Source organism: Cetorhinus maximus, chromosome 24 (genome assembly GCF_964194155.1).
Source record: "Cetorhinus maximus chromosome 24, sCetMax3.hap1.1, whole genome shotgun sequence".
NCBI classification, from domain to species: domain Eukaryota; kingdom Metazoa; phylum Chordata; class Chondrichthyes; order Lamniformes; family Cetorhinidae; genus Cetorhinus; species Cetorhinus maximus.
This window is the reverse complement of record NC_135902.1, coordinates 44,878,633-44,903,837: the sequence shown is the minus strand read 5'-3', so window position 1 is coordinate 44,903,837 and position 25,205 is coordinate 44,878,633. Positions and strand designations below refer to the sequence as shown.

At 43.1% G+C, this 25,205-nt stretch overlaps 1 protein-coding gene across 1 annotated transcript in view; it reads right to left on the bottom strand.

Annotated features, from left to right (window-relative positions):
• Positions 1-25,205, bottom strand: part of LOC144699540 (dynein axonemal heavy chain 17-like) — a 785,608-nt gene that overhangs the window by 310,684 nt on the left and 449,719 nt on the right. Inside the window, 4 exon segments of the mRNA XM_078570587.1 lie at positions 1,181-1,308; positions 6,872-7,004; positions 12,121-12,258; positions 18,231-18,458. Coding sequence (XP_078426713.1) covers positions 1,181-1,308; positions 6,872-7,004; positions 12,121-12,258; positions 18,231-18,458 — 627 coding nt within the window.

Sequence of the window (25,205 nt, the reverse complement as noted above, 5' to 3'; positions counted from 1 at the left end):
GGCCGGTGACTAGTGGAGTTCCGCAGGGGTCAGTGTTGGGACCACAACTTTTCACTTTATACATTAATGATATAGATGAAGGAACTGAGGGCATTCTGGCTAAGTTTACAGATGATACAAAGATAGGTGGAAGGACAGGTAGTATTGAGAAGGCGGGGAGGCTGCAGAAGGATTTGGACAGGTTAGGAGAATGGGCAAAGAAGTGGCAGATGGAATACAACGTGGGGAAATGTGAGGTCATGCACTTTGGTAGGAAGAATAGAGGCATAGACTATTTTCTAAATGGGGAGAGAATTCAGAAATCTGGAGTGCAAAGGGACTTGGGAATTCTAGTCCAGGATTCTCTTAAGGTTATCTTGCAGGTTGAGTCGGTAGTTAGGAAGGCAAATGCAATGTTGGCATTTATTTCGAGAGGACTAGAATACAAAAGCAGGGATGAGATGCTGAGGCTTTATAAGGCTCTGGTCAGACCACATTTAGAATATTGTGAGCAATTTTGGGCCCCGTACCTTAGGAAGGAGGTTCTGGCCCTGGAGAGGGTCCAGAGGAGGTTCACGAGAACGATCCCAGGAATGAAAGGCTTAACATATGAGGAACGTCTGAGGACTTTGGGTCTATACTCGATTGAGTTTAGAAGGATGAGGGGGAATTTGATTGAAACTTATAGAATACTGAAAGGCCTGGATAGAGTGGATGTGGGGAAGATGTTTCCATTAATAGGAGAGGCTAGGACCCGAGGGCACAGCCTCAGAGTAAAGGGAAGACCTTTTAGAACAGAGCTGAGGAGAAACTTCTTTAGCCAGAGAGTGGTGAATCTATGGAATTCATTGCCACAGAAGGCTGTGGATGCCAGGTCATTGAGTGTATTTAAGACCGAGGTAGATAGGTTCTTGATTGGTAAGGGGATCAAAGATTACAGGGCGAAAGCAGGAGAATGGGGTTGAGAAACTTATCAGCCAATGATTGAATGGCGGAGCAGACTCGATGGGCCGAATGGCCTAATTTCTGCTCCTGTGTCTTATGGTCTTATGGTCTTTGCATTGTTCTAACAAAGTGGTGGCGTAGATATGGTGGGCTGAATTGCCATCTTTTAAATGGTTCTCTGAAAAGTATCCAATTTGAATTCATACTTGCTTTACTTAATCAAGCTCAGCTCCCTTCAACTGAAATGTCCACCAACCTTGTTGTCATCCATTACAGTATTAAGAGACTCAATCCACATAGGATCTATATCACCATCAAGCACAATCCATTTTGGTCCATCATGTGAAATGTTGGCAAGGTCACGCATGATAGTTGAGAAAAGTCCTAAAGTATACAAACAAAGAACATATTAAATATAAACTTTTTTCTTCCTTGATGATGATTATATTTATGTCAACATCCTGGTTATACAAAATCATACAGAAATGTAAAGTTGCTAACAGTTAAGTAGACACATTTCCTTTTAATGATGTCATGCTACAATCCCTTAAAGGCATATTACAACATCCCCCTTTTCTTTTTAAGATACTTTCCCCCTTCCAAAGAAACATAACTATTTACAATGCATGTTCATGTTTAGTTACCATTACATAACCATGTAGGACAGATGAATCTATGAGTCTCTAAAGCGTAGAGGTAATTTGCTGGTACACCCAGAACTTTTAATTGTAACCTTATCTGGAGGTTTCTTTAATTGTCTACAGTGATCTTTGGGATTGTCATTCTTGGATGTTGTTCCTGGTTGCATTTGGAATCCAGTCCTCGATGCAATAGGACTGCATGGTGGTTAAGGAGCTGGAATGGATCTGATTTGTCCTCGCTATTGCAGCCTTATGTGTAATTACTTGATTACTTGATTCTTGAACAAATCCCTGTCACTTCAGTTGGTTGCCATGCACTTTTTATAGGATCCTGGATGTGAACTTGTTGTTCCAAATGTAATCTTGGGAACTCTGTACCAGCACTTTTGTCACGCACTTTGGTCATATTCTCTTGCAATTTTAGAAGTTGCTCTCTAGTTTCGGAGAGAGTAGAATGGGTAAGAGTAGGTAGATTGGTATGCAATGGTCTGCCAAATATGAGCTATGCTGGGATTGGAATAGTTGCACTTAAAGATGTCACTCTCAGATGCAACATGGCAATGTATAGATTTTGCTTGGTCTGTCTACATTTGAGAATTAGGGATTTCACCATGTGAATCATTTGTTCAGTTACGCCGTTACATTTAGGGTAACATGGAGAAAAAGTAGTGTGATCGATATTCCACTTCTCACACACATCCTGAAATGGCTTACCAATAAATTGTGGAGCGTTATCCATGATGACGTCTCTAGGCATGCCAAATGAACTGAAAATAGCACTTAGAGTGTGTGCAACAGTTGTGCTTAACGTATTGTGCAATTGTTGAATTATGGGGTACTTGGTAAAGTTGTCAACGGCGACGATGAAGTCAGTGCCATAGACATGAAAGAGGTCGGATGTGATTTTAGACCAATGATGAGTTGGAACTTTACTTGGAATTAGTGGTTCTTTGTGCTGATTTGGTATGTACTCTTGACATGCCTCACACCTCTTGACGATAACTTCAATGTCATTGTTCATACCCAACCAATAGACTGTCTCTCTTGTGTGAATAACCCATTTTTGGAAAATTTCAAGGACATTGAATTTTGGACATTCATCCCTGTGTTATTTTTTTAAAAATTTACGATATTAATTCGGGACTATGAATATGCCATTCTTCAAGAAACTATGGGCAAAATTTTTAGGTCGGCATGCGGCCGCATGCCCGACCTGATAGGACGCGAAATCATGCGGTATTTCACTCGAGGTGCAAGGGCAAAAATCGGAAGCACACCCACCAACAATTAAGAGACCACTTAGTGTAATTAAAGCCACAATTGTCTCCAATTTTTCGTGGTCAACGGGCGAATCGACCTGGCGGACTTTCCATCTTTCATGAAACCCCATCCAAGGGTGGGATGAGATTTCCGTTAGTAAATAAAAAAAAAACTATGGACAGCATTTTTATCATATATATGTTAAAGTGACTGATTGTGATCCTTGGACAATTTTTTCCTGATTTAAAAAAAATTATTTGTTTTCAAGTCTTCAGCTCTCTGAAGCAGCTCTCACCTTCAGGGAGCTTTCGTTCAGCCCTCATCTGCGCCCATGCTTACGCCAGTGACCGCCCTTCTCCCGCTCCCCTGACCCCGACAGCACTTCAGCGCGCACTTCACACTGGCTGGCAGTTAATTGGCCAGCCAATGTGAAATCGCGGTCGGGAGGCCGATCGCGGTCAGCGGTCCATTCCCCGGCCGATCCCGGGTCTGCCAATTGTGCCTGCCTGCCGACCTAAAAATCCTGTCCCATAGGTCAACAGATAGATGTCCATCAGGGGACACCTGGAGAAGGAAGAAATACTTGGTATGTCTAAGTTAACAAAGAACTGCTGTTGGCATGCTAAAGACTCTTGCTGATTGGCTAAAAACACCTGGCCTAAGAGAAGTATTCTCTGAACATCTTAGTCTTTAAAACTCACAGAGAGAGTGAGTGTGTGGATGCCTTAGAAGCAGGCTGCAAGAAAAAGATTCTCTCTTTCCCTCTCTCTGTCCCATCTTTGTGTTAAACCTTCCTCAGAAACATCTCATCAGGATAACTCATCTGTATTTTTTGAGAGTTTGTAAAACTGTGATAAGTAAGTCATCAAGGACAGTTTCAACAAAAATCAGTTTGAAAGAACTTCTAGATCTATTGTGACCAGAAATCTGTTAGGTCAACAGAGTTGAGATCTTTTTGAATTTTATCCTTTTAGTAGAAACATTCCCATACTCCAGCCTTTGCATGGGACTGTGTTTATTTTTTCCTGTCTTGTGTTTGTGTGTGAATGTATGGGGATTCGAATCTCTGTTAAAAAAGGGAAAATAGTTACACTTCTAAACTACAGCTTGTATGTTAACCAGTTATATAACTTGTTTTAAAAAAGAAGTTTGTTTTATAACAAATCATTTTTTTATGTGTTTACTGAAAGAATCCTGGTTAGAGTCTTTTCATGCTAGGAATAACAGTGTTAAATGTAAACAACTGGCCAGTTTTGCGGGTGAATTAAACATTTAAACTATCGTTGCAACCTGTGGAGAAGTGGGGCTAGAATTAACTGCGCACTCCTTCCATCATGGTCCGTAACACTTGTGAGTCTTCTTATCTGATCCATGCCCATGTGTGAACGATGAAGTTGTTGATGATCTGCCTGCCTTTAAAATTGACTCCCTGGAGGATGCCTAGCTCATCCCGGTAAAGCCAAAATGGTCTCAGGTGTTTGTGGGCATGCTGAATCGAATCAGGCCATCCGTCAATGATGATTTTCCACGTTTTCTGTTGTGTAGAATGTACAAAATGTACCAGATCAGTTGACAGACTTGCATTCTCCTGCATGTGTAATGTTGCAGCTCCTTGAAACTGCCAATTTTGCCAAAACATTCTGGATATTTTGATGTTAGGTTGTGAACTGAGGTGATGGGAGTAGTTTCTGAGGTTTTTCGACCTATGAAGTTCACTTTACACCCATCCTTCAATAGCTCTTTAAGGCTATACGTTTTGGGCTTGTCTAGCAAATATTTCTGGAAAGCTTTCTTGGGAATGGATGCAATCATCGACTGAACAATTTTAAAAAGCACATTATGTACCCTTTTCTCTGCATCTGCTGACGAAGTGGCCTATGGATTCTGTAGGCCGTTGTTGAAATGACATGAACTCTGGCTGATGAATACAAAGGTTTAGCCTGATTCTGAACTGGTTTTCCAATGTAGTCCATATCTTTTTGGGATCCTTTAGCTCTTCTGCTGTTAATCTAGATGTGTTCACCCTGTGTAGACCTTCATTTCCAATTGCTAGCTGAATTTTATGGCTTGTCTGGTTCAGACACACGTGCATCAAGAAACCATAGCTCTGTACACTGTTTAAAGATTTTGGTTGGTAGGTCAGTTGCATCCCAATTCATGCCGGGGATTTTGGTGGACATTCTGTGTAATCTGCTCTAAGCAAAAGTAAAAGTAAAACTGCATTGCATGATGGACTTCCTTCTACTGATGTCATGTCGCAAATCTTAAAGGCAGATGACAACAGGCGGTGAAGGAGCCGGGCGTACTGAGGCCCTTACGTGGCCAATTAATGTTACTTAAGTGCCTCATCCTGCCCCCCTCAATTATTTTACCCACAGCAGGGGAAGCCCAGCAGCTTTTGTTATGCAAACTGGTGTCGGGCAGGGGTACCTCCTTTGGAGGATCCCCTGTGCCCATTGGAAGCACCTGCCCCAAATACCCCCACCCCTTTAACCTTCCCCCTGGCCTCTCAAACACAGCCCTCCAACCCACTTACTGGGGCCTGCCAGCCTGACCCCAGCGATACCCCAGACTTACCTTAAGTCCAGCCTCCTCTTCTTCGCTGCCTCTAGTCCCAGTAGTGGTCACTGCTGGAACCTGGCACTGCTGGGACAATAGAGGTGATAGCCAATTGGATTAGCCAGCACAAAAACAGAATTACCTGGAAAAACTCAGCAAGTCTGGCAGCATCGGCGGAGAAGAAATCAGTTAACGTTTCGAGCCTTCATGGCCCTTCGGCAGAACTGGAGCGTAGTTAGAAGAAGGGAGAAATATAAATTGGTTTAAGGTGGGTGGGGTGGGGGGGGGGTGGGGGGTGGTGGTGGTGGGGGGAGAGACACATTGAGGGTGTGGTGTGGTGATTGTGGAGATGAGCAGATAATCAAAAGATGTCACAGACAAAAGGGTCAAAGAGGTGTTGAAGGTGGTGGTATTTGTCTGAGAAAAGTGCTAATTAAGAATGGAAGACAGGATATTCAAAGTACAGCTCTAGTGGGGGTGGGGTGGAAAGACTAAAGGTTTTAGTTTTAGATTTAAAAATAATGGAAATAGGTGGGGAAAGAAGAATCTATATAAATTATTGAAAAAAAAAGAGCGGGGTGGGGGAAAGAAACGGGGTGGGGATGGGGGGAGGGGGAGTTTAAGATCTAAAGTTGTTGAATTCAATATTCAGCCCAGAGGGCTGTAAAGTGCCTAGTCGGAAGATGAGGTGCTGTTCCTCCAGTTTGCGTTGGGCTTCACTGGAACAATGCAGCAAGCCAAGGACAGACATGTTGGCAAGAGAACAGGGTGGAGTGTTAAAATGGCAAGCGACAGGGAGGTTTGGGTCTTTCTTGCGGACAGACCGCAGGTGAGCCAGCAGCTCTCTAAGGCAGGACTTCCACCCTAGATGAGGGCAGAAGTCTCGCCCTGAGTCAATTACTGCTCTGCCTAGCGTAAAATGGCTGTGAAGCAGCCTTTTCATGGGCTGGCTCTTGACTGCCTTTTCAGCCAGGGAAGTGGGAATCATGGTGTCCTATAAAATCCAGCCCTTTACTTTACTCAGGCTCCATGATGTCATACTTGATCAAATGCTGCCTTGATATCTGAAATTCAACCCTTTTGTCCATGTTTGGATCAAGGCTGCAATGAAGTCTTAACCTGAGTATTGTTAAATCAACATAAAAATGATTGAGATTTATTCTACAAATACATTGAAACTAATATGTTATTTTCATGTTAAGTGCCTCTGGAATATGTGGTGAACTTCCTCAGGGCTTTTCCTACTCTGCTGCTCTAACCTGAATGCCAGTTTGTCAAAACATCTTTTATGTCGCAAATAGGGTGAGGTTAAATCTCTGCCAAAATTGAAGTAGCAGAGTGGGAGAAACCTAAGAGAAATTCACTTCCCAGCATGGATTTTACAGATGACCTTTAACACAGCAATTGACAATGTGGGGAAGCCATCCACCATAGGGATATCATTTTCCCTTTTCTTTCTTAAGTTTAATAATTACTTGGTAAATTACCATCTTTCCATTCCCTTGTGGCTGGGTTAATGACTCCAAACAGTTCATCGCAAGTCACAGCTTTAGGATCAAGATCTATACTAATGGCTTTTCGTTTCAGCTTCAGATAGGTACTTTTCAAGGATCGCATTACCTACAAAGTAAACAAAATAAACTGACTGAAAATTTAATCCAATGCTTCAAAATTCAAATATTAATGCTAGTTATTTTAATTTAATGTTAAAATAGTAACAATATATTATTAGAGTAAATGTAAATTTAGCCTGGACATCCTTCAGTGATTTACATCATTGTTGCACTTTTTAAAAAGGGCCTCGAGGGAGAAGTTTTCTGGGTATGCTTTTAAGATTCTCTGTTCAGATTGTACTTTTCAACAGAACACTGGGGACAAGCAGGTAAAATATAAACACTGCTCTCTCTTTGATTTCTCTTTAAAATTACTTTACTACGTGTCTTGTATTTTTATAATACTCGGATAGAATTGTGAATGCTCAAATGCCATCTACATCCAGTGTGCAGCAGTGCATAGCACCAAGTCAGAGAAGAATACACAATTTAATTCATTTAAACCTCCAAACCTTCCTGGGAGGCACTGAAGGCAGGATGAAAAGACTCCTGCATGTTGGTACTACCAAATCATCCACAATTACCTTTCTTTCCACATGGAGGGAGGCGGTACTGATTCTCACTCACAGTACCAGCTGCAAGAAGCTCCATATTCTGACCAGAGCAGGCAAGATAGCATAGTGCATACTTCACAGTTTTCTTTCTTGTCCACCATGGGTTTCAGATTCACATTCATCACCCCACATAGCAATTCCTTTCATGCATAACTAAATACCTCCAAGATTTTATAATGTGTTATTGGAGATACGGTTCAATCATCATCTCACTTAATATGTTACACCACACTAAGTCTCCTTTGAGGATACAAACAACACCTAAAAGGATGCATGATGAGCTGTATATTTCAGGGCTGCCTGACGCTCTGGGCCACCCTTATATTAAAAACTTCAAATATCCAAAATCAATTGCTAGTAATTCCCTGGCAATTGATTATAGCAGTGACCTGAGATATCAGCTACCTTCAGTCAGTGGCTGAATATGAATCACTGGCTTGTGGATTTTTTGGGATAGAAGAATTAGTAAAGAGGCAGCAGCCCAAGTGAAAAAGCACACTGGAGATTTGATATGTACAGGAAAGAAAGGAACTAAATACTACTCAGGCAATTAATTCCTATTTTCCTGGGCATTTCAGATCTGACCCTCCCAGACCAAAACTTTAGGGGGAGAATTTTTCCCTTGGCGGGCGGGCGCGCCCCCAACCCGAATAAGAGTAAAATAGTGCGCAATGACGTCAGGCGAGTATCCCGACATCATCGCACACTCTTGCGATATTTCGTTTGGTGGGCACGTGCGAGAGACAGCAGCACACCCACCAACAATTAAGAGGTCTATTAAGGCCCTTAATCAATTAATTAAATCAGATTTTTCACTGCCCGCTCAACCGTTCAATTGGCGGGCTGGCAAAAAGACGAAGCAGCCTTTGGATTTTTGAGGAAATCTCATCCACAGGTGGGATGAGGTTTGTGATGTTATTTAAAAATAAAATAAAAATGTTTTATTCTCATTTATAACATGTTCCCGCTCGTGTGACAGAGTCACACAGAGGGAACATGTTTACTTTATTTTTTAAATCTTTATTTGTAATGTTATAAATATTCAGGTCTCTGAGGCAGCTTTGTGTCTTCAGGAAGCTTTCAGCATGCACACCTGTGCGCATGTACAAACTTCTGTGCTCGCCCTCCTCCTGCCCCCACCCCAGCAGCATTGAGCACTGCAGCACGCAGTTCTCGCTGGCTGGCCATCAATTGGTCAGCCAGCGTGAAATCACAGTTGGGGCAGGTTCATGGGTGGCAGTCGGTTTCGTGGCCGCTCCAAGGCCTACCAACTGTACCCACCCGCGAAGTAAAAATCCTGCCCTAGGGAAAATTTTATTAAATATGACATTAAGGTTGCAAACTGTCTGGTTCAGCCTCAGACAGTTGTCAGGGAGATGGATGGAGTTAGTGGCTAGGCAATAGAGTACATGACATGGACTGAAAACATTAAATTTAGTCATCCCTGTATTTATTTGGAAGAAATTTCTTCTCATTCAGTACTGGATGTGGGACAAGCAGTCAAACCATTTCAAGGCAGTGGAGAGTTTGAGATAGGTGGTGGTCAAGTAGAGCTGTGTGTTGTCAGTGTACATGCAGAAACAAATGTGTTTTTGGATGATGTCATTGAGAGGAATGGTGTAGTTGAGAAATAGGACAGACACCAGGGGATTATACCAGGGTGAATAATAGTTTGATAGTGTGTTCGGAATTCTGGGTCAGTGTTGAATGTTGTAGTGAGACTGGGCATTGGGTTTTTTCAGTTGTATTCTGATGTAGGGTTCCCCTTTGGGTGGATAAACCTTTGGGTGCATGGTAGAAGAAATTAGATAGAGGCTAGCTCTGGTGAAGCGCATGTCAATGAATTATCTTCCATTCATTCCCTCCACCGCCAGCACACGGTGGCAGCACTGTGACCCATATACAAGATGCACTTCAGCAACTTACCAGTGCTCCTTTGACAGCACATTCCAAGCCCTTGACCTCTACCACTTAGAAGGACAAGGGCAGCAAATGCATGGGAACAACACCTGCAAGTTCCCCTACAAGCCACACACTATCCTGACTTGGAATTATATCGCTGTTCCTTCACTGTCGCTGGGTCAAAATCCTGGAACTCTGCCTAACCGCACTGTGGGTGCACTTACACAACATGGACTGCAGCGGTTCAAGAAAGCAACTCACCACTGCTTTCCCATGGGTAATTATAGATGAACAAAAAATGCAGGTCCTGCTAGTAACATTCACATCCCATGAAAAGAATTAAAACAAAGCTGTAACATTGAATGAGTGGTGGCTCTTGTCATTGACATAAATGCCAGGGTCTTCCATAGAAGCCCACAGGGGTAATGTGGGTACAACTGACATGCCCTGTACCTGGGGAAGCCTGCTATCTTAGCAAATTCCAGAGACCAATCTTGCTACTTGTGGATATCTGCAGGAACTTAATGAAGTCATTCGCCTAACATACCTGTTGTAGCTTGGAACAAGTCCAAAACTAAGTTGTTGAGGGCACTTGTCACTTCTGCAGCCACAGGCAAGATTCTGTGTGCTGCTGCTGTGGGTTGCTCTTCTTGCTACAGAAGGCAACACAGCTCCCAAAACTGCATTTGTGGAAAAACACACCCTTCTTACGCACTCCATCTCAAACAGCTGCCAGTACATTTGACATTAGAAGACTTGGATTGAGCACGGAGACCTTCTAGCTCCCCTCCTTGTTCCTTGTCTCCCATGCACCCATGCCCCTGCAACTGCTATGTGTGATCTTTCCTCCCCCTTCAGACACAGTGTTAATTCAATTACTACTCCCATGATACCAGCTGGAGTGCTGGCAGAAGCCCCTTATCAGCGCACTGGACTGCAGAAGCAGGTTCAGCAACAGCAACAGATGCAGAAATTCAAAAGAACCACTATCTCTAATTATAAAACTGCAAGCAAAAGACCTACAGTAATTCACCTGACATCAGGTAACGTTCTCATTAAATAACAAACAAAATGTGGCCCTCTGATTTACAAAGTCCATTGAGTGAGGTCCTATTCAGGGGCAATGTGATTGATCTTTATTTGGCAGATAGGAGTGATGTGCATTGATGGCTTTTTTGGTTTGAACGCCTCCAGGCTCAAGACCTCAGGCCTCAGGTAAATTTACAAAATATGATACTTGACATTAGTGACTTACTCATAAAGCTGTGATGTATGATTGTCCCTCTCAAGATGAGGGACATGAGGAATATGACTGATATTATCTAAAGAGGACTTGAAATTCTGGTGTCAGAGAGGTTATGCAGGGATTTTACTCCATTTATATTGTCTCTTTAAATTCTGCTGAGGGAGGGCCATAGACAGATTTTTTTCCTGAAGGCATCCCTGCACCAAAGTGGGAAGTTCCTGAAATTATGTCCATTATACTCTTCATAGTTCTCAACACAAATACAGCTGAGAGCATCAAACATTTACTTGGGAGAGATTTTAACCATCAAAAGAAGGCAAATGCAGTGAAGTTTAATACAATAAAAATGAGAATCCTGACACAAAACCATCCATTTCTGGCTTTAATGGGGCAGGAAGGTGCATGAACAACGAACTCACTTCAAGGCTGGCACTTTGAAAATGATAATTGCTATTCATCTTTTTGAATGTAACTATGGACAGCCGAGTTTTCCCAAGTCTGGGGAAATTTGGCAACTACAATGTGCGAAAGCTGATGGACCCAGGAGGTAGTGCCTTTATACCTACCCAATGGTTCCAATGTGCTTGACTAGGCAACTCCCACAGTTGTGCATCACCCATTGATTTTCACCATGTGACCTCCAACCTCACCCACTTCCCAAGGCATCTGTATTCCTTTGCCCTGGGCCTCTGACTTCCCCAACCTAGGTCAATTAAGTTAAAATTTAAGCCTTTAAGTCTGCAGGGAAAATGGGTTCACTGGGACCTGAAGAATATTTTTCAATAGTTTGCCTTCAATCTAGAAGGGCTTGTGGCATCTTAAGTGTCACAAGTGTGACCTACTAAAGCCGCTAAGGGCAAATCGAGGTGGTCACCCAATTTAGTGTCCTTTTGAAAATAATGTATGCACCACAGTCATAAAAATAAAAATTGGGATGTAATCAAAGGCTTTGCACTACAGCCAATAACTGTTCCACTCCAGTGCACTTGCTCTGGCATAGTGAGCTACAGGAATTTCAGGTCCAGACCATTTTTTCATTAGTTCTGGGAGTCAGTCTGAAAATAGCACTACTTAGAGCTGATTTTAAACTGGTACCTCTGGTGAGCTAATGATAGAATATTTTCAGAATAGGCCTCGGCATAGACTTCCCCATCCTCCTGATTATTTTGCCTTCCACACTACCAAATATAAATTTGTTTTTTAAACCATTATTACACCATCTCCTCATTAAACCACAATCACAAGTCAATGTAGTTGTTTGGCTGCTTAGCTGTCATTGAGTACACCAAAGCCAGGTGTTCAGAATGAGAGAACATTTGATATCCTCACACATTAAGTTGTTAACCATATCATGCAGAAAGGATTTTTTAAGTGAGAAAATCACTGCTTCATAGCATCAAGCATTTCACACTAGTATTTACCTGCGATTTTCCAGTACCAGCATTGCCAACAACAAAGACTGAGTGACGTACTTGAAGTATTTCCTCTAGCTGAATTATTTTCAGAACAAAGCTATCTTCAGGCTGCAGATGGAGTTCTAGTATTGACTGCTTAACAACCTATACAAACATTATAAAATCTGTCCTATTAATCCAGAAGGAAAAAGTTAGTCAAAATTATCAAATCCCAGTAAAAATCAGCAATACCAACACCAGGAATACTGGAGTTCCATTTTAAGGAATACAAGACAGTTCAGACAAGTTTTACTGGTGCCTTTCATTTCCAAGTTTTACTGGTGTTTTCTTTTGGGAAAAGATCAGGCTATTAAAGTACCTGATTATAAATTATCTTAATTTCACTATGTTCTATAAATAGTATTGCAACAGTGCTCCAATACCTCATCACATTGTTAACTGTAGAAACATTGGCCCCGACATTTATAGAGAGAGGGGCGGGTGAGTGCAGTTGTCAGGGTAATTGCAGAAATCCTGGGGACATGGAGATCCTGCTGAACTTAATCTGAATTTTACCATTTTCTTCTCCTGTTTTTCTCTTAACAGCCATTGGGTGCCAGGTGAAAAAGCTAGTGGTTAGAGGTTGCAACGAGGAGGCATTAGAAGAGATTGTTGAGTGTCTTTTCAAACTCACAAGACACCAAGGAAGTGTAATATTCTTCATGTAAACTACTCAGACTGGCAAAATGTGAAGTTGCTTACAATTTACATCAATGATTTGAATTTGGGAATAAGAATTATAGTTTCAAAGTTTGCAGACTACACCAAATTGGGTAGTGTGGTTCATACAAAAGACAAATGTGATAAAATATAGGAAGTTTGTAGAATGGACATATAATTGACAAATTAATTTCAATATAGGTAAATGTGAGTTGGTGTATTTTAGTTGGAGGAATAAGGAGATCCATACTGCTTGAATAATAAGAGTATAAGAGTCTTTATGGGGGTAGAGAAGCAAAGGGATGTAGGGGTTATTATGACTGGGAAGCACACATGTTGAGACTTGTCCTTTCTTTCCCACTCCCCGGGCAGAATCGTCCCAGAATCGTCCCAGAACCCTCCCAGACAAGGTGCGGCAGCGGATGGGAAGAAAATCGTTTTACCTGCTAGCCGCAATGGCAGGTTTTTGTGCCGTATCGTCCCATTCTCTCCTCATTAATTATGCAGATACAGGAAACACGCCATCCTGCTGGCAGGCGACGATCGATTTGCCCACTGTAAAGAACCTATATTTTTATTTTTTGGACTGTGACTTTAAGATTGGACTGTGGCTTTAAAAAGCTACAGAGGCTGCAATTTTTAAAAATGTTCTCTGAAGCAGGAAGAAAAGATCTACAATGTTGCTACTCCTTAGAACAATGTGTGCGAGGTTGGATGATGGTGCCGGAAAGGACATGTTTAAGAGAGAATTGCCTAGCGACAGCGTTTGATTGGCTACTGAACAGGTGACCAGGGTTTTGTGATAGCAGTAGCCAGCAGAAGAATCCCAATCTGCCAAGAGGAAACACTTAAAAACCTATCTCTCTCCTGTAGTTTGGCAAAACTCCAATAATTCTACCATAGTAATTAGCTGGCTATCCCTCACATCTCTGTATCTTGATTTTGAGAAATCACTAGTAGAGACGTCAAAAGCCGGTTTTCCACTAGTAAACTACAGACCGGAAGTTCTGAAACATCACCTCGTGTCAGCAGTACAGGTCTGCAAAGAACTTGGAAGACGTCATGCAAAATCAACTCATTTAACTCTGTACTCCGGACTGGTGCTATCGAACCTTTTTTTCCCCTCACCCTTAAAATCCTTGTTTTGTGTGTCTTATGTGTGTGTGTGTATGTGTATAGGGGTTAAAAGGGGTAGAATAAGTTATAGAGTTAAGAGTTAGCAGTTCATATTTCTTTTTTTTGTTATTGGTTAAAAACAATTTGTTTAATAAACAGTTATCTACTTGTTAAATTTGCAATATTCTGTTAATCTAAATTAAATTATATTACATAGGTAGGTAAAATTGGGGCAATTTGGTGGTCTGGTTAAACTTTTCACATCTGTCACGGCTCAGGGAAAAGTGGGGCTTGACATTACAGTGCACTATCCCCAGTGAGTCATGACACTGCCACATTGCTACCTCGCCGCTTCCTTATGCAGGGTGCCATATTTAAACTGCGGCCGAGTGCACATTTCTCAATGTTTGCAGCCCAGGACTGCTCTGATGAAGACATGGTCCAACAAGACTGCAGCCCACCTTGATTCAGTGACACATCCCTGGGACACCTTCTAGACACTGTGGAGGCCACCGCAATGTCCTCTACTCCCACTCTGACTGCAGGAAGCACCACTTCAGTTTGGGAGACGCTGGCAGAGGTGGTCAGTGCCAATGCTGCATGCAAGATGTTGGCCATCCAGTGCAGGAAATGGATGAATGATCTCATCCGTGCCACCAGGGTAAGGCAATCATCTTATCACTCTAAACTCACGCACTCACAAGGCCATCACACATTCACAGGTATCTCACTCACTGCCAGCTCAAGGGACATCACCACTCGCTCTCTTTCACACACCCTCATGTCTCCATCTGGCTCATCTCCTCTGGAGCCTGCCTCCTCAGCGCTCACCATCTTGAGGCCATTTGCATCAACTTGTGCCCCCATACACACCATGGGATACTATCCTTCTCTAGTACAGCCCTCACCCTGCAGTCTCTTCCCTTGCCTGAGGCTACTTCTGCCCCTTCCCCAAGCAAGCCCTATCCCTGCACCCATTGAAATACCATTCCCACCTTACAACTGATCTGGTAGGTAGAGACTTGCCAGTGAGCTCCCCTAAAAGTGATGAGGTGTTGTCTGCGAAGCCTGTCACTGATGACTACGAGTGCTGCCCGAAGCAAGGTAGGCAAACAAACCTCGAAGTCCCGGGTGAAGTGCAGCTCGCTAGGAGCATGTTGCTTATGCACAGTTGTGAAACACAGTGTTGTGCAACCACACTGACGTGCCCAGATGATCCAGCGTGGGGGGGATAATTCTGGTGAGCAGGGCTTATAATAAGATGCTAAAGCCTTGAAATTTGGTTCCTGACTTGTGGCGGCGGGAAACACGGCCTGCCATTGACGGATAGAGCGGATGATTGCAAACTGGTTTCACGATGGTGTGAAACCAATTTTTGGCTATCTTGGCATATAGTGCCCCCCCCACACCCCCCCACCCCCCCACCCCCCCCATCCGCCATGACGCCTGATGCCAGAGGAGCCGGAAAATTCCTGCCCTCAATTGATCATAACAGGGTTTTTTTTTGCAATTTATAAGGATATTAATTAAATGTCTGAACATAACCATTTCTTGCCGATGCAAAGAACTCAGGCAAGGGCACAGAATGTATTTTGGGTGGCGGGCTTCAATGTCTATCACCAAGGGTGGCTCTGTAGTGCCTCTACTGACCAAGCTGGCTGAGTCTTAAAGGACATAGCTGCTGGAATAGGTCTTCTGCAGGTGATGAGGGTACTGACATGAGATAAAAACCTACTTGACCTCGTCCTCACCATTCTACCTGTCAATAAATGCATTAAAAAGGACTTCCCATTAATAAAACCATGTTGACTTGTTCTAGTCATATTATGCTTTTCTAAGTGCATTATTAACTCTTCCTTGATAGTAGATTCCAGCAATTTCCCAACAACTGATGTTAGACTAACTGGCTTGTTGTTCCCTGTTTTCTCTCTCCCTCCTCTCTGAAAAGCGAAGTAACATTTGCCACCTTCCACTCTGATGGGACCGTTCCCAAATCAAACTAATTCTGGAAAATAACAGCCAGCATAACCACCAGCTCTGCAGCTATTTTCTTTAGAACTCTAAGAGTGTAGGCCATCAAGCCCTGGGATTTGTTGCATTTTTGTCCCTTAAGTTTTTCTAATACTTTTTCTCTGTTGATATTAATTTCCCTAATTTTCTCACTCTTTTTAACTCCTAGTTTACTTTCTATTTCTGGAATGATACTTGTGTGTTCTACTGTGAAAAGAGATACAAAATATTTGTTCAATTCCCCATGATAATTTTTCCTGTCCCTAATTCTAGTGGACCCATGTTAACTTTGGCTCCTCTCTTCCTTTTTAGATACTTATAAAAGCTTTTACAATCTGTTTTTATATTACTGTCTATTTTACTCTCATATTCTTTTTTCCCCTATTTATCAACTTTTTGGTTATGCTTTGCTGGTTTCTAAAATACTCCCAATCTTCAGACATCTTTTACAGTAATGTAAGACTCATCTTTTAATCTAACACTCTCCCCAAATTCCTGATTGAGCCACAGATCTTTCTTGCTGAGTTTTTGTTTTTCCATGGACTGTACTATTGTTGGATATTTTGAATTGTTTCTTTAAATGTTTCCCACTGTTAATTTATAGCTACACATTTTAGTCTATTACCCAATTTACCTTGGCCAGTTTTCCCCTCATACCTATGTAACTGGCTTTGTTTAAGTTTAAGATTACAGCTTGTGATTGGAACATGTCACTTTCAAATTTAACCTGGATGGTATTATGATCACTTGTCGCAGTGGATCTTATACTATGACATTACTAATTAACATTGTAGTAAATTCAAAATTAACTAAGCTAAGCTGACATACAAACTAAATACACAAGGGGCAGAATTTTAAATCCCGCACGCTTCACCCAATCGGGCATAAAATCAGGTGAGATGACATCGGGCGAGCGTCCCGACGTCATCGCGCACTCAAACGATATTTCACTCGGCGGCCACACACAAAAGTTGGAAGCACTCCTGCCGACAATTAAGCAGACAATTAAGCCCATTAACGCCGCAATTGTCTGTGAAGCTTCGTGGCCCGTCCAACCTTATGGTTGGCAGACGGGCAATTCGGTCAGGCGGCCTTTACATTTTTCATGAAACCTCATCCAAGGGTGGGATGAAATCTCCATTAGGAAATAAAATAAAAAGAAATATCTGGGGACATTATTTTTATGAGCTATGCTTTCAGGTGCTACATGGACATTTTTTGCAGCTTTTTAGTGCTTCATTTCATTATTTGCAGGTCTGCAGCTCCTTGGGGCAGCTGTCTACCTTCAGCGAGCTCTCTCAAAGTACTCACCCGCACCCAGCGTGATGTCGTTGCCCGCCCTCTTCTCACCCTCACCCTGGTAGCACTGAGCTTTTCAGCACGTGTTTCATACTGGCTGACCGTTAATTGGCTAGCCAGTGTGAAATCACGGTCAGGGGCCCAAATCCCAGTCACTCCCAGGCCCACTGATCACGAGCGCCCGGTGAGGGAAAAATTCAGGCCAAGGGGATAACACAAAGAAACTATGTGGGTGGGTGCAAGAGGAAATTATATTGTTCATGATTGGGTTGCTCCCAATGACTCCTATTCATTCATCTACAATAACAGTGACTTATAAAGAATGCTTCCTGCCTTTATATTGGCCCTAATATCTGGTATGATTTTAATGATGTCTGTATGAATCTATATATAGGTATGAAAATATATGATTAGTGTGGTATTGGGATCACTTGTCAGCATTTTGCAAATCATTTGAAAACTAAGTACATGAACTATAGCTGATCTACTGAGATTCACTAGGCTGATTCCTGGGATGAAGGAGTTGACTTATCAAAAACGGCTAAACAGGTTAGGCCTTTGTTCATTAGCGTTTAGAAGAATGAAGGGCGATCTTATTGAAACGTACAAGATTCTGAGGGGGCTTGACAGGGTAGATGTTGAGAAGATGTTTCCACTTGTGAGGGAATCTCGAACTAGGGAACATAGTTACAGAATAAGGGGGCACTTATTTAAAACTGAGATGCGAAGGAATTTCTTCTCTCAGAGGGTAATGAATGTCTGGAATTCTCTACCACAGAGAGTTGAGGAGGCTAGATCACCTAAAGTATTTAAAGAGGCGGTAGATAGATTTTTGAAATATTGGGGAATAGAGGGCTATGAGGAGCTGACACGAATGTTGAGTTGAGGCATGGGCCAGATCAGCCATGATCTTATTGAATGGTGGGGCAGACTTGAGGGGCTGAATGGCCTATTCCTGCTCATACTTCTTATGTTCTTATATAATTAATTACCTGTTCAAAATCTAAATCTCTCTTTCTTGGCACATCTAGTGCTGGGAATAGATCTCCTATAAGTCCCATAAACACAGGCAAATCATCTGTTACTATCTTCGGAATATTAAAATCTCTCAAAGCTCTCATAAGGACCTGATCTTCAGGACGAGTTGGATCACCTCTTTTTAAAGAGCCAGCCACAACCAACACAGTCTTGATGGCCCGCAATCCCCAATCATAGTGGTCCTGTGAAATAAAATGACATTGTTACATATTTGGTGTTATTTTTAGGAAACTATTAAAATGAGTGACATCCTCGGATTGGGAAAATTGGACAAATTGCTTTTCAACCATTTTAATCATTTTTACTAAACATTTTAATGAGAGTCCTAATCTCTTTAAACCTCTTGACTTCTTCATGGCACTCCTTAAAATCTATTTATTTGACCAAGCTTTTGCTAACCTGTCCACATAATTCTTTATAATATATAATGGCCTTCAAACTGAGAATGCCTTCAATTATGTTATGTGGTAGTATAACTGTGCTAAATAGGATCAACAGATCTAGTAGCTCAAAATGGGCCATCAGCAGCAGTTGAATTGTACTCAACCACAATCTGTAACCTTATGGCACATCCCTTACACCACCATTAGCAGCCAGCCATTAGCAGCAAGACCTAGCCTTGTTGAATAAGGAATGTAGAAGAGCATGCAGGGTGCAGCATCAGGCTTACCTAAAAATGAGGTGTCACCTTGGTGAAGCTTAAACATAGAACTAGATGCAAGCAGAAGCAGTGTGCTATAGGCAGAGATAAGTGATCCCACAACCAATGGATCAAATCAAAGCCCTGGTATCCTGCCATATCCAATTGTGAATTTGTTTTATTCATCCAGGGGATGTGGGTATCACTGGCTAGACCAGCATTTATTGTCCATCCCTAATTGCCTTCGAGCAGGTGGTGGTGAGCTGCCTTCTTGAAGCATAGCTGTCCATGTGTTGTAGGAACACCCTCAGTGCTGTTAGGAAGGGAGTTCCAAGATTTTGATTCAATGACAGTGAAGGAATGCCGATACAATTCCAAATCAGCATGGTAAGTGACTTGGAGGGGAACTTGCAGGTGGTGATGTTTCCATACATGCTGCCCTTGTCCTTCCAGGTGGTATGGGTTGTGGGTTTGGAAGGTGCTGTCGAAGGAGTTTTGGTGAGTTGCTGCAATGCATCTTGTAGATGGTAAATACTGCTGCCCTATGTGCACAGTGATGGAGGGAGTGAAAGTTGAAGGTGGTGGATGGGGTGCCAATTAATGGGTTGCTTTGTCCCGGATGATGTTAAAATTCTTGAGAGTTATTGAAGCTGCGGTCATCCAGGCAAGTGGAGAGTATTTAATCACATGCTTGACTTGTGCTTTGCAGATGCCTTACAGGCTTTGGAGAGTCAGAAAGTGAGTTACTCTCCACAGAATTCTGAGCCGATGATCTGCTCTTGTAGCCACAGTATTTATATGGCTGATCCAGTTCAGTTTCTGATCAACGGACATCAAAGGATGTTGACAGTGGGCGATTCAGTGATGGTTATGCTATTGAATGTCAAGGGGAGATGTTTAGATACTCTATCGCTGGAGATGGTCATGGCCTGGCACTTGTGTGGCACAAATGTTACTTGTGTCAGGAAGATATAACAATTTTCATAACATTATTGAAATTTATTGTAGAGTAATAGTGGCATCTGTGTCTATGGTTGTGTGTGTGCGCGTGTGTGTGACTTAATTGAATTAAAGGCAGCTGGTCTGAATGCTTTGATGTATCAGAAGATAAGCTAGGTTTGAAATGCTGAGTGGGTAAACATGGGGGAAGTTTTAGAATGTAAGGGGCAAAGGGAACATTAGCATTTTTAAATAAAACAGACTGGCTTGAATTCAAAAGTGGGGGGGCAGGGGCAGGGGGGGCGGGGGGGTGAAATGTTTCCCCTAGCCAGGAGAAGTTAAGAAACAGTGTGTTTATTTTTCCCAAAGATTATTGGTAAAATTGGTACTGTGATAGATTTTTTATTATAAGAGAAGTAAAGTCCAAAGACATAGTGAAATAATGGGAAGTTGCATTCAAAGGGGGAAATATGTATAAAGGAGGGAAGGCTGTGTGTAAGGCCAGGAATTCTAAGATCTAACACAAGTGTGAAAAACCTCCAGCATCTAAGCCTCAAGCTGCTGTCTACAAGGAATCAAAGCTCAGAAAAACTCACTTTGAATTTGACTGGTCAGGGTATTGTGTGTCACTTTGTCTGGGTCTTTTAAAATCTAAGTGTCTCACTGTTGCCTTAACGGAAATGGAACTGAGAGTTAGATTAACCAGGGGATTTATAAATTATCATAGCAGTAATTTGTAGATCTATGTATGTACTTAAAATCATTTCTTCTATTAATAAAGGTTTAATTTAGTTTTGTAAGAAATCTATATGATTTGATGGTCTTATTACTACTGAATTCAAGGTACGCATCTCGAAATATGTGCAAATTGCAAAACAGTTGTGGCAGTTGTTTCAAGTTTCCCTTTGGGATTTGAGCAGCTCAGCATTTTTTACCATTGGCTGTGCCAGAACACTTGCCATTTATCAGCTGAAGCCTGAATATTGTCCAGGTGTTGCTACATCTGTACATGGACAGCTTCAGTATCTGAGGAGTTACGAATGGTGCTGAACATTGGGTAATCATCAGAAAACATGCCTACTTCTGACCAAATGATGGAGAGAAAGTCATTGATGAACATCCTTCGGCCTAGGATACAAGCCCAAGGAGCCCGTGAATTGATGTCCTGGGACTGAGATGATTGACTTCCAACAACCACAACCACCTTCCTTCATGCTAGGTATGACTTTACCAATGGAGAGATTTTCCCCTGATTTCCATTGACTCCAGTTTTGCTGGGGCTCCTTGATGCCACACTTGGTCAAATGCTGCCTTGATATCAAGGGCATTCACTCTCACCTCACCTCTTGAGTTCCATAGAAACCACAGAAAAGTTACAGCACAGAAGGAGGCCATTCAGCCCATCTTGTCCATGCCAGCCCGAGGACCCAGGTGCCCTTTCTAATCCCACTTTCCTGCACCCGGCCCATAGCCCTGCAGCTTACAGCACTTAAGGTGCAGATCCAGGTACTTTTTAAAAGAGTTTAGAGTTTCTGCCTCTACCACCAACTTGGGCAGCGAATTCCAGACACCCACTACCCTCTGCGTAAAAAAAGTTCTTCCTCATGTCCCCCCTACACCTTCTGCCACATATCTTGAATCTATGTCCCCTGGTTCTAGAATTCTCCACCAAGGGAAACAATTTTATCCTGTCCACACTATCTATTCCCCTCATAATTTTGTACACCTCAATCAAGTCACCTCTCAACCTTCTTTGTTCTAAGGAAAATAACCCCAACCTATCCAATCTCTCCTCGTAGCTACACTTTTCTAACCCTGGCAACATTCTTGTAAACCTCCTTTGCACTCTCTCCAGAGCTATTACATCCTTCCTGTATTGTGGTGACCAGAACTGCACACAACACTCCAGTTGTGGCCTCACCAGTGTTTTATACAATTCCAACATTATATCCTTACTTTTATATTCTATAGCTCTGCCAATGAAGGAGAGCATTCCATATCCAATGAAGGAGAGCATTCCATATACCTTCTTTACAACCTTGTCTACTTGAACTACTGTCTTCAGGGACCTGTGTACTTGTACGCCAAGATCTCTCAATTCATCTACCCCTCTTAGTATATTCCCATTTATTTTGTAATCCCTGTAACTGTTTGACCTCCCTAAATGTATGACCTCACACTTCTCTATGTTAAAATCCATCTGCCACTTTACCGCCCACTCCATCAACCCATCGATATCATTTTGGAGATTATGGCTATCCTCTACACTATCCACTACTCGGCCAATCTTTGTGTCATTTATAAATTTCCCAATCGTGCCCCCCACGTTCACGTCCAAATTGTTAATATATAAGACAAACAGCAAGGGTCCCAACACTGAGCCCTGTGGAACACCACTTGAGACAACTTTCCATTCACAAGGGCATCCATCGACCATTACCCTTTGTTCCCTGTTACAAAGCCACCTTTTATCCAGTTTGGCACATTACCCTGAATCCCATGGGCTTTTACTTTCCTGACCAATCTGCCATGTGGGACCTTGTCAAATGCCTTGCTAAAATCCATGTACACAACATCCAATGCACTACCTTCATCAACCCTTCTTGTCACTTCCTCAAAGAATTCAATCAAATTTGTGAGGCAAGACCTTCCTTTAATAAATCCATGCTGACCATCCCTGACTAGTCCATGCCTTTCCACATGAGAGTTAATCCTATCTCTCAGGATTGATTCTACTGATTTGCTCACTACTGATGTAAGACTAACTGGCCTATAATTGTTTGGCATTTCCTTTGATCCCTTTTTAAACAATGGAACTACGTTTGCATTTCTCCAGTCCTTCAGTGCCTCCCCTGTATCTAGTTCAGCGCTTCTTTCCATTTTTTCGACTCAGGCAGTAATGAGGTCAGGATCTGAGTGGCCCTGGCGGAACCCAAACTGAGTGTCAGTGAGCATATTATTGCTGAGTAAGTGCCGCGTGTTACTAATGTCGATGACCCTTCCATTACTTTGTTGAAGATTACCGCCCCATCAGACTACTCTCGATCTTCAGCAAAGCGATGCAAGGTGCCATCGATAATGCTACAAAGTGGCACTTACTCAGCAATAAGGTGCTCACTGATGCTCGTTTTGGTTCTGCCAGGACCACTCATAGCCCCCAGCACATTACAGCCTTGATCCAAACATGGATGAAAGAGCTGAATATAAGAGGTGAGGGGAGAATGACTGCCTTTGACATCAAGTCAGCATTTGACTGAGTGTGGCATTAAGGAGCCAATTCAAAAAGAAGTCAATAAGAATCAGGGAAAAACTCTTCATTGGTTGGAGACTTTCGTAGCACAAAAAATACTGTTGTGCTCATTGGAGGCCAATCATCTCAGCCCAAGGACATTGCTGCACAAGTTCCTCAGACCAGCAGCCTAGCCCAACCATCTTCAATTACTTCATTAATGAAACAAAAACAGAAAATGCTGGAAAAACTCAGCAGGTCTAGTAGCATCTGTGGAGAGCAAAACAAGAGTTAACGCTTCAAGTCCGTATGACCCTTCTTTAGAGCAGAGGAAAAGTTCCAGCATTTTCTGTTTTTGTTTCGGATTTCCAGCATCCGCAGTATTTTGCTTTTATGCTTCATTAATGAGCTTCCCTTAAACAAAAGACGTGAAGTGAAGATGTCCACTGATGATTGCACAGTGGGTGGAATTTTTCAAGCCCGTTGGCGTCGGGCGTCTTGGCAGGTGTGAGCGGACAATATGACAGAAAGGCCAAAAATTGGTTTCACAATGTCATGAAACCAGTTTGCGATCGTCCACTCTGCCAGATGTCGGGAACTTCATTTTAATACATATGTATATCATTATAAGCCCTGTTCACTGGAATGATCCCCACACGCTGGATCATCCGGGCACATCGGCGTGCTTCACAACAGCATTTATAAGGCAACCTGGTGAGCTGCACTTCGAGGGGAACTTGGAGGTGAGTGCACACTAATGTTGCCCAGCGCTCGCGAGGGTTGCCTGTTGGACTTCAAGGTTCAGGTGCTGCACATTCATGGGAGGGCACGGGCAAGTTGCTTTTTCCCACCTGGTTGACAGTGCGGTGCCGGGGCAAGGGCTGCACTGCGATTGGGATGATTTGGGGGGCAAGGGATGCTCTGTGGTTGATGATAGTGCATATGCACGTGTGAGGGTGGGGAGTTGGGAGCAGCCACACATTAGGGCAACCTTATATAAAGTGACCATTCCTCTGCAGCTGAGACAGTTCAGGCACAGCCACATTGCCATGCTTGGAGTTGGGCCTCTAACTTATCTGCCCACTGAAAGCATGAAAGTGCCACCAAATGCTCCAGAGCTTTTCACCCCTCAGGCACAGACTGCAAACTAATGGGCATTTTAGTGGACTGCAGAACAATTGAATGATTGGGCAAGATGTAAAATCTCCTTGCAAAAACTGGCCATGGAGCAGTCACTGTTGGAAGCGCTCATACCCATGCTAATGCACACATCTCTCTCTTTCATCCTGCAGGACGAATACATCAGGAGCATGGAGCCTGGTGACCTAGCTGTATGCCTCATGGCTTATAGGGAGCGAAGACGAAGGAGAAGAGAGTGGTGGAGGTGCCTGCCTGGACAGAGGGAGGAGAGCACCCTCAAAAAGAAGGGGGAGTTGGGGCTCCCCCGCATGCCCTGAAGACCCACAGCGAGCCGGTGCTGGTCGGCGCCTAGCTAGACACAGGGTCTATAGGCAGCGCTTGTCATTCCCGCAGATGACCGAGGACCAGTGAGCCGAAGACTGCGCATGCCCAGGGAACTGGTCGGTCACATCTGCCACCTACTGCAGGATTTGGTGCCACGGGGACATGGAAGGCATCCATTGCCAGTGGCTGTGAAAGTGACCGCGGAGCTCAATTTTTACACCAGTGGGTCTTTTCAGGGCAGCACAGGTGACCTCTGTAGAATACTGCAAGCCTCCATGCACTAATGAATCCATGAGGTCACAGACGCCATACTCACGAAGGCACACAACTTTGTGCATTTGGCCTGGGATGAGCAAAGCCAGGAAGCAAGAGCGCTGGGACTTGCCCAGACCTCAGGTTTTCCACAGGTGCATGGTGCCATCAATTGTACTCACATGGTGCTCAGATCTCCGTGGCAACAAGCGATCAATTATGTTAACCGCAGGGGCTTCCACTCGCTGAATGTTCAACTGGTGTGCGACCACCACAAATACGATCTGCAGGTCTGCACACAGTTTCCAGGGAGTGTCCACGACTCCTACATTCTCAGTAAGTCACAGATCCCTGACATCTTCCAGGGTCTACAGAGGCTGCAGGGATGGTTGTTCGGGGGCAAAG